The sequence below is a fragment of the Eptatretus burgeri genome, chromosome 21, assembly GCF_056783735.1.
Source record: "Eptatretus burgeri isolate ZD-2024b chromosome 21, Ebu_testis_v1, whole genome shotgun sequence".
Taxonomy (NCBI): domain Eukaryota; kingdom Metazoa; phylum Chordata; class Myxini; order Myxiniformes; family Myxinidae; genus Eptatretus; species Eptatretus burgeri.
In genome coordinates this window covers 2,320,381-2,334,107 of record NC_140981.1, presented here as the reverse complement: position 1 = coordinate 2,334,107, position 13,727 = coordinate 2,320,381, and the positions used below count along the sequence as shown (strand labels likewise).

Genomic DNA, 13,727 nt, shown 5'->3' with positions numbered 1-13,727 from the left:
GAGAGAGAGAGAGAGAGAGAGAGAGAGAGAGAGAGAGAGAGAGAGAGAGAGAGAGAGAGAGAGAGAGAGAGAGAGAGAGAGAGAGAGAGAGAGAGAGAGAGAGAGAGAGAGAGAGAGAGAGAGAGAGAGAGAGAGAGAGAGAGAGAGAGAGAGAGAGAGAGAGAGAGAGAGAGAGAGAGAGAGAGAGAGAGAGAGAGAGAGAGAGAGAGAGAGAGAGAGAGAGAGAGAGAGAGAGAGAGAGAGAGAGAGAGAGAGAGAGAGAGAGAGAGAGAGAGAGAGAGAGAGAGAGAGAGAGAGAGAGAGAGAGAGAGAGAGAGAGAGAGAGAGAGAGAGAGAGAGATATATATATATATATATATATATATATATATATATATATATATATATATATATGTGGGGGTGAGGAGTCAGCAGAGAGAAAATGTTATGCTTTATGAACAACACACACACACTCACACACACACACACACACACACACACACACACACACACACACACACACACTCACACACACACACACACACACACACACACACACACACACACACACACACACACACTGACATTTATTGGTATGGTTTTCCTTCATTCTTTCCTCCACATCCTCATCCCCACCTTTCTCCTCTCCCTTCTCCTCCATCCTTTCCATACCTTCCTCCAGGAGCATGACAGAGTCCAATGCTTTGCCATCCACGCGTCACAAAACACACAAGTTGAGAACATGCAAGCAGAGAGCTTTTATCACCTGGCTCGATTTTTTCACTCTCAGGTAAACACTAAACACAACATAACTTGTCCTGTTCATTTACAGGGTGTTTCAAAAAGAGAGTGATGCAACTTTAAGTGTTTATTTACAAACAAACAGAAACCTCAGGAACGTGAACCAAACATTTCTTGAAAGCTGATGACGTGGTATTTTCTGTCACTCATTGCTATCGCAGTCAATCACTGCTCGAGTTCATGAGAGCCCAAGGTGTGAAATTGCCATTTACACAAAATCCTTGTAATTGACGTTCTCGATGTGTGCCCCTCTGCTGTTCAGACAGACATTGTTCCTGACTCCAAAGTTCTGTCCAACTTTCCTGCAGGTCTCATGTGGCACTGCCTGGAGGTCGTCTGACACGTCCTGCTTCAGGTCATCCAGTGTGGCAGGGCGGTTGGCATAGACAGAGCCCTTGGCAGTCCCCGAGAACCAGTAGTCCAGAGGGTTCAGAAGTCTGGGCCATGGGGTGCCCGGTCATGAGCGGTACCCATGGAAACGAGGCAGTTTCTGAAGAGATGCCGCAGGAAACTGATGGTGTCACCAGCTGTACATGGGGTGCACCATCCTGCTTAAACCAGGTCATGCTGAGCTGGTTTGAGGTGACTTTTTTGGCGAGATCATCTTGGAACTTCTGGAGCACGGCCCGGTAGCACTCACCTTTCATCGTCACCGTCCTGCTGTTGTTCTCAAACCAGTAAGGCCCTCGCGTTCCCCATCTCGTATTGAAGGCACAGAAACATGTTACCTTCGGCCCTTTCAGGTTTCTCTCAGTGATCTCAGGTGGTTCTGCCCCCCAGGAAATGTTGTTGCGGTTGTTGATGGCACCGTTCAAGTGGAAATGGGCTTCATCACTGAACCAGATCAGGTATACAGTAGGTCAAAAACAAAGAGATGGCAGGAAGTCAAAGTCGTATCAATCTTTTTGAAACACCCTGTACTTCCTCCCAACAACCCACCACCAAGCAATGACTTGTCATTTCTCTCCCATTCCTGAAACCCTGCCCCACCTACTTCGCACGTCCCTTGTGCAGAGCGACTATCATCAGGCACTCCAGTATTACTACCAGGCGAGGCAACTCGCCTCTCCCTCGTACCTCCTTCCTTGTTTCGGTCTGGGACAAATGTACATCATGCAGGGTGACCGCGAGAGAGCGGCCGCCTGCTTTGAATACGTCCACCAAGGTTACCCTGAGAATTACGAGACCATGGAGATCCTGGGGTCACTGTATGCCCATTCCGATGAGCAGGAAAAAAGGGACGCTGCTAAGGTGTGCAGGAGGTGTTGTTTCAAATCTCCGCTCACCTATACATCCTTCTTACCTCATGCATACCCGTGCACGGTCTCCTCCTCTTCCTCTTCCTTGGACGTCTTTCTTTCTTCCGGTAACTATTTTCTTTAACCCCCACCTTCACGTACGGTTTATCAAATGGAGTACCTTTTTACCTGTCCATGTTTCTTGTCCCAGGGTTTGTTAAGGAAGGTAACGGAGCAACGTCCGGAGGATATCCAGTCCTGGATTGAATTGGCGCAAGTCTTGGAGAAAGCGAACATCCAGGTGAATGAGACCTCATGAACGGCCGTGGAATATTGAGCTCATGAATTTTTGCATCCCTCATGATGAGGGTCTGAATCATCATCGGAGGTGTGAATCATCGTTTGAAATGAACCGTTTTAAAATTAAAAACCTCTCGTTAACATTGTGCCGATCCAGGAAGCACTTTGTGCTTACGGTACAGTGACGCGGATACTGAAAGAGAAGGTCCGATCAGAAGTTCCTCCAGTGATCCTCAACAATGTCGGAGTGCTTCATTACCATCTGGGGAACCTGTGTGAAGCCCAGGTAACCAACCACTCGACACTTATGCAAGACATTCTCTCCTTTGCTTCCTTTCATCTTTTCTTCGAGGAAACTTTTTTTCAAAAATGTTTCTTTCGAATCAATTCTTCCTTCGTCCTCTCCGAGTCTGGAAGGCGGGGGGTTCGAACCCCGTCCGAGTCATACCAAAGACTTGAAAAATGGTACGTGCTGCTTCCTTGCTTCATACTCAGCATTTTAAAAGGATGGAGCACGGACAACACAACCATCGGTTGGTAACCTTTGCACAGGCTTGATGGGCCGAGCTTGATGGGCCTCCTAATTCCTTGGAGTTCCTTGTGAAGAAACTCAATGTTTTTTTGTTTTTTTATTTAATTACTAAAATTGTAACTAAAATAATTTTATCCCTTTTACTATCTGCAACACAAACTGCTTTTCACAAACTTTTAATGATTTTTGTTTGACTTTTAAATAATATTTTAGGTTCATTAGTTGCTGCCAATGACACATCATCAGAACTTATTCAGACATCGCGGTTTGTCGATTTGTGCACCAACTCGACTCAGATGTGATTACCTGATGATGGGATGGTTTTATTTATTTATTTCCTCGTCTTCTCCTTCCCTTTTTTTTTAAAAAAAAAAGTTTTTCTTTTTGTAGAAATGTTATACGGCAGCCCTCGAGTGTGAACGAGGAGAGGCAAAACAGGCCGAGGGGCATCAACACTCTGTGTCTGTGACAATAATGTACAACTTGGCACGTCTTTACGAAGAGAGGAACGAAAATAAAAATGCGGAGTCGTTGTATAAAGAGATATTGTGGAAACATCCAAGCTACGTGGATTGTAAGTGTTGGGGTGGAGGAGGGAATCGTTTTCCATTTTAAAACAATAATCCAGATTTAAATGATTTGTGGAATCTCGTCCACTGAAGGGAAAACGTATGACTGTCCAGAAGGAATGTGGCGAAGGACGAACATCTGTGCTGAGTTTTGTTTTTCCTTCATGGTCGGGTCGGGTGGGGGGAGGAGGGATGAGCTTTTTACCTTCCCATTGCATCCCACTTCTGACACCATTTGTTAATTTTTTTTATCAGTGAGTGTGTTTAGTTGTTGTGTTGTTTGATTACCTCGTAAAAAACGGTTTATGAGTTGCTTTTCTTGCTTTCCGTGCAGGTTACTTGCGTTTGGGTTGCTTGGAAAGAGAGAAGGGTAATTACTACGAAGCATCTGATTGGTTTAAAGAGGCTCTCCACGTCAATCCGGTGATTACGAACTCGTTCTCCATTTTCACCATTTCACGAAGTATCGACCTTTTCCTTCAAAGCAAGGACTAAGAATGTGTTTTGTTTTTGCGATTCCGGTCCTGCAAAGTCGTTGTATCTTAACCTGAAAACGTCATCTTCAAAACCCAATAAATCACAGAGTCATCCAGACACCTGGACCCTCATTGCGAACCTGCACATGGTCAAACAGGAGTGGGGACCTGCCCAGGCCAAGTTTGAAAGAATCCTGAAGCAGGCACCCACCAAGAATGATACGTACTCCATCCTGGCTCTGGGAAATGTGTGGCTGGAGAGCTTGAATCACGGCCTGCAAGACAAGGCCAAGGTTTGATGGGAAAGATTGGATCGAGGGATGTGGGAGTGCTGATGGAACCGTGCGATGTGTTTCGCAGTGAATGAGTTCAGCTCCGTTTCGGATTGTTGAAAGCATCATCGTAACTGGCTTGATGTAATTCCGAGTAAATACCTCGTGCCGCTGCTGTGAAGCACAAAGGAAGGTGAACAGAAGACTTTCCAAATTGTTTTCGGGTTTAATTCCAACAGCCCATCCTTTGTTGAAAGCCAAAGTACCCAAATGTTGCTGTCCCAATACTTTTGCCCAAATTTGGATGTTTTTCGACCGAATGAAGGTGGAGCTGTGCAGCAAGTGCATCCTTTGAGTTTGATTTTGTGAGAAAAAAAAATTGCAGATTCAATTTCTTGCAGCAAATAGTTTCGGATTATAATTGTGCCGTTGGCGATAGTTTATTTAAAGGCGGTAAACTTCAGAATTTCTATTTTTTTTCCGACAGCCTTAAAAAAAACTTTTATTTATTTAGATTGAATTTGCAGTTTTTACTTGAAAACTGAACAACGCAAATCGCCTTGTTGGCAATTCCAAAAACATCCAGTTCAGCAGTACTTGGACAAAGTCTTTCGCCATATCGACCAATCACAATTGCCGCTCACACTCTCAGCGTTGAGGGATATCGAGATTCAGACCAAATCGCGGCTCGTAGGAAATAACAGATCATGCTCGGAAACGCAAAGTAAGAGTTGAAAACAACCTTCCTGTAAACCTTTATCTCAAGACTGTGCGGGGTAAGGTGTTCCATGAACTCTCTGGTTTACTTATCCTTGAAGGTCGTCCTTTCTGCAGGAGCGGAGGTACCATGAGCGAGCCCTGATCTTGTACAAACATGTCCTCAGGATCGACCCCAAGAATCTTTATGCTGCCAACGGCATCGGTGAGCACGTATGTGAGTTGTGAGCAGGTGTGAGAGTTGTGAGCAGGTGGAAAGAGTGGTGATCGAACAGGTGTGAGAGCGGTGACCCGGTGTGGAATCCTTCATAATTATCGCGCCGAATGGTACTCACATATCCATCTTCTTCATCATTCAACAGCCGCTGCTACTTTATAATGATGTTTTCGCACAACTTCAGCTGTGGAACGATGACCAAATGTGGTGCAGCTCAGGTAGACCATTGCTGAACTACTTTCTCACCAGGTTTCATCAACGTCCTCCACGAGGCACGACCATTAAATACGCACAACATTGTAGTCATGTGGTCGGATGCACTTGTAACACTTGGATGGGAACTGGACAGTGGGGCAGAACCACAAGAAGGGTCAAACAAACAGCATAATGAAGAAGAAGGTTGACTGCATGGCATAGGCAACAATAAGGGGAATCCGGACAATTTTAGATGGGGAAAGGGTTTGGGTGAGGGTTAAACCTGGCGGGTCACCAACTTACAACAATGGAAAGAAAAGCAAGATCGGACGGACTCGGGGAGGTGGTTCCGTTGACGAGAGAAAAGGGGGAAACAGATGAAGGTGAGCCGGGAGACGAGATTGAGAAATGTTAACTTGGGAGGAAGGAGTTGCTGTATGAGCATGCCCAACTGACAGAGACGAAGCGATGAAAGTTTGTGGTTGGATGGGGAGAGAGGGGGGGGCATGTGAAGGCGAGTCGTTAAACCAGATTTGAGGGAGTACAACACCACGATTGAGGGAGTACAACACCACGATTCAACACAATCACACTTCGACTAATGTGCGAGTTTTACTTTATTCGTGTAATCTGTCCCGACTTGCTCTTGATTACAGGTGCGGTGCTTGCCCATAAGGGCTGCATACAGGAAGCCAGGGATGTGTTTACTGAGGTTCGAGAAGCCACGGCTGACATCTGTGACGTGTGGTTGAACCTTGCGCACATTGCCATGCAACAACAGCAATTCACCTGTGCTGTGCAGATGGTATGTATTACACTTTCAGAGCTCACCTTTACCTGGTCCTAACTCCGCTTACTTCCCCCCCAGCTTTTTATGTTTGATTCCTGAAATTGCATCCGTCACTTTCATTCTTCTTCACACTTCCATCGATGCCTTGATTATATTGGGATAATATAACCAAGCATCCGTTTGTATGATCGCTCCACTTCTCTCTCATCTCCAGTACAAGAACTGCATGAAGAGGTTCTTCCAGTACCAGAACCCTGACATCATGTTGTACCTGGCCCATGCTTACGTCAAATGTGGACGTCTTTCGGCGGCCAAGCAAACACTCCTCAAGGTGGACCTCTCTGCTGCTCCTCGCCCGTCGTCTCCATAGTCCGAGTACCTTCGGTTTCATTTTTTTTATCTCCACTGTCGTGGTATTTGTTGCTTTGTTTCTTCCCTCCCCCCCGCCCAAGGCCCTCCATGCAGCACCATATGAGTCGGTCATCCTGCACAACCTTGCAGTTGTGCTACAAAAAATGGCGAAGCATGCACTGTGGGACGAGAAGACGAGCCTGCGCGTCATGCTGCGTACAGTGAGAGAATTGAAGCTCGCACAGAGGTACGGCCACCACCACAACCACTACTACTGCGACGGCTACGACTACCACATCGCCTGTAGTATAGTAACTGCAGTGTCATTGTTGGATTGGTTACCAGTTTACCAGCAGCATCAACTCGACTGTATTAATGAGTAATAACAGTAGTTGGGTGTGTCCTTTGTTTTCTCCCCCCAGTTCAGTGCCATTGTAATACCGTGTTTATATTAGTTATATTTGTTGTTTGACTGGTACTTATCCAAGTTCGATTGCTCGCAGGTATTTTGGACACTTGAGCGAATATGGCGACAGAAAGAAGTTTGATCTGGTGAAGGTTGCAGCTGAAGCCCGGTTTGTCCACCTTCCTCGCGTCCGTTTTTACGTGTACTTATGATGTGCCCTGGTCCTACAAGTTAGATTTACTTGCAGTCGTACTTGTGGCTGGGAACTTTTAACGACAGGATTCTTACCTTGACACACATGACCCAGTTTAATCGACCCAATACGTGCTATTTGGGTCACGGTTCCATCCGTCCGTTGGTTGCATCATTTCTGGCCCGGCGCCGACGCAGCACTCACGTGGATTGGGCCCTTTCGAATGAGAACAGGCATTTAGAATCCACCTCTTCATTTAACGCCAGGACGGCAGTTTGTAACTCGGGCCGGGAATTGAACCCAGACTCGATGGTTTAACCTTTTTTTTGGCGGTTAGAGGAGGTTTAAAACCACTTTGTTTAAAACGAAACCATATGCTGGAGAAAATCTTGTTTCAGTTCAGTTCCGTTTCGAGTTGTGTCCATTGCAGTTGGGTTCCGGTCGAGTTCGGGGGCTGTGAGGAGAGTGAGTCGGGAGGACATCGCCTTCGATCACCTTTTGCGCCTCATCGACCATTGCCGCACTGCAGCCGTGACCATCACACTCACCCCGAGGCCGCGCATTCACCAGATTCATCCCAGCCGCAAATCCTTGCCTGGCCTGTTGTTTTTCACTGATTCCGTCACTTATTTGCGGCTCCGTGGTTGGGTTCGGTTTTAGTGATATTGTTGCGAATTCGCACCCGCCGGCGTGCAAACGGCCACGTAACTCGAATCACGGCACATCGCCCACCGGACGGACAATTCAGTCGTGACCCTCTCAGAACAACGCCGGGAGCTAGTCACGGGTGGGGGTTTAACCTCACCACGATCGTGCCAATTGCCCATCCGCGCAGGATAGGGTTGCTCGCCAAATTCGATTTACCTAAGTACCTGCGCGAATTTTCGACCGGGCGATCGTACCACGCCACAGGCCGACTCCGGACACGAACCGCTTAAGCGGTCCGTTCCGTGCTACAGTGATAACCGAGCGGTGTTATGGTTGGCCTTGACGGTTCCGATTATTTACCGGGATTTGCACCCACTACGAACCCCTTACGTGATGCAAGATGGAGGGTCAATAAAAAGGAAAAGAGACGAAGCAGAGCGGGAACAGTTCAACAAGCAAGCATTTTATTCACACACACACACACACACACAGACAAGCACGTATATACAGCCATACAGTCAAAAATGCACATATAACAGTTAAAACAATAGAAGCAAATGCAGAGCTACAACCGACTCTACACGTACACACGGCACACTGAAAAGAATACGACTTGAGCCAGACTGGCGCCACCCACAGACATTTACACAAAAACCCCAAAGAAAAGAAAGAAAGAAGTCGCGACTTCCCTTTTATGGCTGGTGAGTCGCTCTCCCGCGACCGTAAGCGTGGTCGCGCCTGGCCCCGACCTCTCTCGCGGCCGGCGAACCCTCTCCGGCACTCCCCGTCCGGACGCGCAGGTCCACCTCACAACGGGCGCTGCCGCGTCTCCTGTCCGTGCCTTCGTGACAGGGCCGCTCGCCAAGCCGCGGGCGCAGGACCTCTTCCCGAAGACCAACTCTCGACAAAAACCAACCGAAGACCAACCAGACCACCAGCCAAGACGAAAAGGAAGAGGCGGAAGAAGAGGCGCAAGAGCGCCCCGCCCGTGTCCGTCTTTTATAGCGTGGGGCTCCACCTTCCTTCGAGAGGGTTCCCGAAAAGGACGCTCTCCCTCCACCCCGCCCCGTCCGGGGGCCGGGGGAGTCAGTTTTTGGCTCTGGGCCAGAGAATTATTCCCCCAAAATGAGACCCCTCCCTTACATGACCTCTGACCTTTGACCTGCATCGCCCCTCCTCCACTCCAAAGCGCGGGGAAGTCAAACGGGAGAAACAGGCGGGGAAACCCGCGCATCCTCGCAGTTCCCTCCTTGGCGCCTTTGTTTGACGTTATGAAGCGGACGTAGTGGAGAAGATGTGGTTGCGTAGATGGTGGAGGTGGCGTGGTTGTAGTGTGGTTGGCGCTGTGATGGGGATGGCGTGGTTGTTGAGATGCTGTTTGTTTGAAATAAAAGATAGAACAGAAAAATGGCTAACTGGAGGATCGCAGCCCGAATGGATCACATAAATTCCATCTATACAACGGGTTTGGGCTAACTACACATGCACCTATGAAGATATCTCACCTGAGGGCTCTTTATGGTGTAATGCGAATTTCCACAGCCGTAACAATATACTAGACGACCCGTGAACCCGTTGGGTTCCCGTTGTGACAGCTCGGTTGATGAAAAAAAAAATCATTTCAAGAAATAAAAAAAGATAGTTCCAGCGAACTATACCGCTAAGGTTTGCATTGATCAAATTCTCCCGAAGAGTACTTGACTGAATCGGGAATTGATTTTTTTATAATTTTTTTCGTTGTCTGATTTTAACGAAACTTGATACTGCACACCGCAGGAGAATGGTGGGTAAGGTGGGCTGAAAATTTTTGTGCTATCCTGTACCGTTTTGGCTGTATTTTGGGAACATACATACACACATATGTACAAGATGAGAGTTTCAGTAATATATAGATTTCTCTCCTGTATATAAGTTTACAGGTCACTCATCGGTGGTGGAGGTAATAAATGAAGAGTCAGAAGGAGGATTCCCCCGCAAAGTTTATATACTGACCCTACAATTGTGATTGTTTTTTGGGGGGGGGTTGTATTTTTGGAGATCTTGAAGAATTCGGATGAAAAGTAAAGTCACAATAAAAGCATGAAATGCACGTTTCAACAATATTATGATGCCACGTAACAAGGGTACCCTTCTGAACATTTCATTGGTTGTGGCGTCGTTTTGAGTCCGACTACGGCGGCCATTTTTGCAAGCGTAATTAAGCATGCGGAACAAGTCGCTTGGAAAGAAATAGCAAGCTGCTTGCTGACGGAACACAGCCCTGATGTTGATGATGAGGATCACCTGACAACGAGTCATCATTTCCATTTGATTGGTTGATGTGATGGATTCGCGACGACGACACTTCGTATTCGCTGCTCGTGTCTCGATTGCTTCGAGTTGTGAAATCACAAGTTTTTGAAGATTCAGTTAATTGTGAATTAAAAATTGCTGAACGACGACAAGCTCGGTTTCTTGTCACCCAAACTCAGCTGTGTCAATGACAGTCAACGTTGTTTTCATGAAACACGAGTGGAGGCTTTGGGTAAATTGTTGAAGCTCGAAACATCCATTGATTTCAACTCCTGAATGTGTCGAAGACTTTTGCACAGCAGTGGAGTAAACAAACAAACAAACGTTTAAATCACTAATACTGTTGTGGGCCGGGGGTCGGTAGCGAGGAACGGTAGCCAGGAACGGTAGTCGGTAGCCAGGTGGAGCAGTAGAGCCGTCTCCCACCGAACACCCGGAATTACAAGTCGTAACCTTCGGACAACTCTGAAGGTCACGGGTCACTTGAGGACCGTGCTCGCCAATTCTCTGCCGGTGTGGTGTAGGGTTAATAGCCAAATTTCAATATACCTAAGTACCCACGTCGTCAAATTACCGGGGAAGTCACACACTCAATGGACTCTGTCGAACGGGGTCGTCTAGCGACCTCGGTCCGGTGTAACCGAGCGGAATTACCAAAGTCCGTCGGTCCAAATGAACAATTACGGCACACGGCCTCCCTAATTCCCAATACACACCGTACTCAACCAATGAAAGAAAGTGACAGACAACGAGCTGGTACATTGAACAATTGGGGGTTTATAACTAGTACGTGCGTGCCCGTACGTGCAAAAAAAACAACAACTTTCAACCCGCATGCCAGAAACAACAACCACACAGGCCGTTCCTTTGCTCTCGCGTGCCCATACATGTGTGGCCGTACGTGCGTGGCGTGACAAGCGAGCAGTTCGTTCTTCATCCGTTTCAGCTGCATGACGCCTTGTCACGTGAGTAGCATCGCGTCAAGAGAGCAGCTCGTGCTTCGTTAGATTCCATTGCGCATGCATGACGCGCAGCTTCGTTCCTTCACTCTCGTAAACGACGACTGGATTGGGGCATTGTTTCAATGAGATCGGACCAACCGTTTCATAAATGGCCATAACTTGGGAAACACTTGGGAAACAGCTGAAACGGATGAAGAAGAACGATATCAAACCTTGAAAAGGCACACACTCAGGTCCCCAGCGTCGATTGTGACGTCATACCAAACGAAGAAGAAGAAGAATTGTGACGTCAATTGTGATACGTGCAAATAAAAAATAAACGGAAGAATAATTGTGACGTCAATCGTGACGTCATAGCACCGTGTCCTCTCATTGGTTTGGTAAATAAATGGCCATAACTTGGGAACCACTTGTCCCATTAATATCAAACCTTGAAAAGGCACATCCACAAGGCCCCAGCAATATACCTGGCAAGTTTCAATTAGATCGGACCAGTGGTTGTCGAGAAACAGCGGTCGCAGACACACAGACAGACACACACAGAGATTGCTGGAATTATAGAAAGATGGGGCAGGGGAGCACAAAAAGAGCAGAGTTAAACCGACTCTCAGAAATGCAATTTACAATGTACAAGGCACTTAAACAATTGCTACTTCGAGACTGGCGCCACACACACACACACACCCAAAAGAAATGGACCCCGTCGGGTCTTTATTTGGCCCTTCAGCTCGGGAGGGAAGGTGAGCTGAGGGCAAGAGCCTACATTTGCACCTGTCCGCCTCGTGCGGTCTGGTCGAGCTTGTCTGGTTGTGGGACTCGAACCCACCACCACAATGCAGCACCAGGGACGAGGGAAAGAGCGACGGACGTCAACCAGCCCGAAGGCGGATGAGGCGACCGACGATCAAGGCCGACAAAGCTTCCACTGATCAGACGACACCAGGCAAGGCAGACTCAGACAGCCAGACAGAATGCACCGATCACTCAGCCTGTCTTGAGGTGCGAGGGATTTCTTTCCTCGCCACTCACCTCCTGATTGGACGGTTGCATCGCGCGATTCACTGGCCGTCCCTCATTGGACAGGCCCACGGAAGGTGGGGCAACTCCCACCTTTCTGAGGCGGAGTCGGAGCTGAGGCGATGAGCCTCCTGATTGGACGAAGGGCGCGCCCTTGCCCTCGTGGGCTCTGGAGCGAGGGGTCCCACCCACGTCTGCAGTCAGAGACACGTGCGTTATGGCGTCGGTGGAGCGAGGCGACGGTGCCGCTGTTGTTGTAAAATAATCCCGCAGCGCACACACAAAATTCCCGTTCGACACAGGGGATAGATTCTAACTACACACATATAATTAACGAAATAACTAAACTTTGGGACTGCTGACTGTGTGCAAGAGGCTTCCAAATCCGTAACAATACTTCCATGAAGATTTGATCTTGATTGTCTGTCCTTTTGTCACGACATCACCCGCGATGCGTCACGTGTTTCATTCCAGGCTGTGTGCGGACTTCCTTGGACAGGCGGAGTACCACGTCACTCGAGCGCGGCGCCGTCATGAAGAAGAAGAAGCGGCGCAGGAGCGTTGTCGGCACGATCACGAAGAACTGCGGAAGCGGAAGCAGCAGGAGCAGGTGCGGTTGGCAGCCCGGAGGATGGCATCGCTGCTCCGGCGGCGAAATGATTTACCGTGTTTCTACCGGCGACACGTCGCAGGTCGACAAGAGCTCCGTGCTGCTGTTGCTGTTGTTTTTGTTGGGGCTCGATTTTTGAAATGTACACCCATTGGTTGGTCAGCTGCCGGACCACACCCACATCTGTCGCTTGACTCCACCCATCACCGCACCCAGACTAAATAATATGGCCGCCATATTGGTTTTCTGGTGGGCCGAACTCCAACACATTAGACCTGTCGGCCTCTGCTGGCGAAACACTGCCCGGGTTTGTTTTTTTTGTGTCACCGTTTGTGACCACAATGTGGTTATTTCTCACTTGTTGTTTTTTTAACGATGCTGGAGGTGAAAAAGGGCACCTCATCAGGATGGAGCGGAGGCGTGGTGCTGTGGATGATTCCTGATGGAGGGAAGACCAAATTTCATGTGAAGTTCTCCTCGCTGGCAGAAGTCTTCTGGGTGGTAGAACGTTATTTAAAAGGACGATATAGTGAGCCCACGTGACTTGCTGCGTGGTTACATTTTGCAGGAAGCGAAGACGCTGAGGGAAACAGCGGAGCAGCAAAAGCAGCTGCGGCAGAGAGCAAAGTTTGTTAAGAAGGCAAAGAATATCATGGCGAAAGATGTCATTGCAGCAGGTGGTGCGAGAGAGTGCAAGAAAGACGCAAAGGTGAGCACCGCGGAACCGTTGGGTGTCACGTGGTTCATCAAACAAATGTTCTTTGCGTTCAGGTGACGACAGTCCACCTGTAAAAGTGCATCGCTTCTTTAGATATGACAACCTGCACCCAATTAGCTTCACACGTGTGTCACACTTCCACCAATCGGTGCCTTTAACCTTTTCATCTCCGATCACGTGACAACAGCAACGCGCAAGTACAAAGAAGAGGGGGAAGAAAGCTGGAAGGGCGAGTGGAAGAGAGCGGGAAGAGGAAGAATCACCTCAACGAGGAGTTAGACCAGGGAAGAGGATGCAGAAGGGAAAGAGGTGAGTGAATCATTTGGATAAGAGGAAGGAATCAATGGGAAGAGTTGTGTTGTTTTGATTGAAGGACGAGGTTGAGCTGAGAAAGAGGAGTCAAATCTTCTCTCGCACACCGCACGTTATTTACCGGTTTTTCCT

The 13,727-nt window shown here is 48.1% G+C and overlaps 1 protein-coding gene across 5 annotated transcripts in view; it reads left to right on the top strand.

The window, feature by feature from the left end:
• Window positions 1–13,727, top strand: part of LOC147008185 (RNA polymerase-associated protein CTR9 homolog) — a 119,458-nt gene that overhangs the window by 103,837 nt on the left and 1,894 nt on the right. For 2 of the 5 annotated variants that reach the window (XM_085865362.1, XM_085865361.1), the window contains exons 2-16: window positions 662–769; window positions 1,795–2,031; window positions 2,230–2,319; window positions 2,476–2,604; window positions 3,241–3,424; window positions 3,754–3,842; window positions 4,003–4,188; window positions 5,002–5,089; window positions 5,953–6,101; window positions 6,301–6,417; window positions 6,539–6,684; window positions 6,941–7,012; window positions 12,430–12,565; window positions 13,134–13,274; window positions 13,471–13,592. In XM_085865362.1, the coding sequence (XP_085721488.1) occupies window positions 722–769; window positions 1,795–2,031; window positions 2,230–2,319; window positions 2,476–2,604; window positions 3,241–3,424; window positions 3,754–3,842; window positions 4,003–4,188; window positions 5,002–5,089; window positions 5,953–6,101; window positions 6,301–6,417; window positions 6,539–6,684; window positions 6,941–7,012; window positions 12,430–12,565; window positions 13,134–13,274; window positions 13,471–13,592 (1,934 nt within the window). In that variant the 5' untranslated portion in view covers window positions 662–721. Of the gene's footprint in view, window positions 1–661; window positions 770–1,325; window positions 1,458–1,560; window positions 1,629–1,794; window positions 2,147–2,229; window positions 2,320–2,475; window positions 2,605–3,240; window positions 3,425–3,753; window positions 3,843–4,002; window positions 4,189–5,001; window positions 5,090–5,952; window positions 6,102–6,300; window positions 6,418–6,538; window positions 6,685–6,940; window positions 7,013–12,429; window positions 12,648–13,133; window positions 13,275–13,470; window positions 13,593–13,727 lie in introns of those variants that run through there. The other 3 variants (XM_085865363.1, XR_015053579.1, XM_085865360.1) reach the window with 3 other exon arrangements.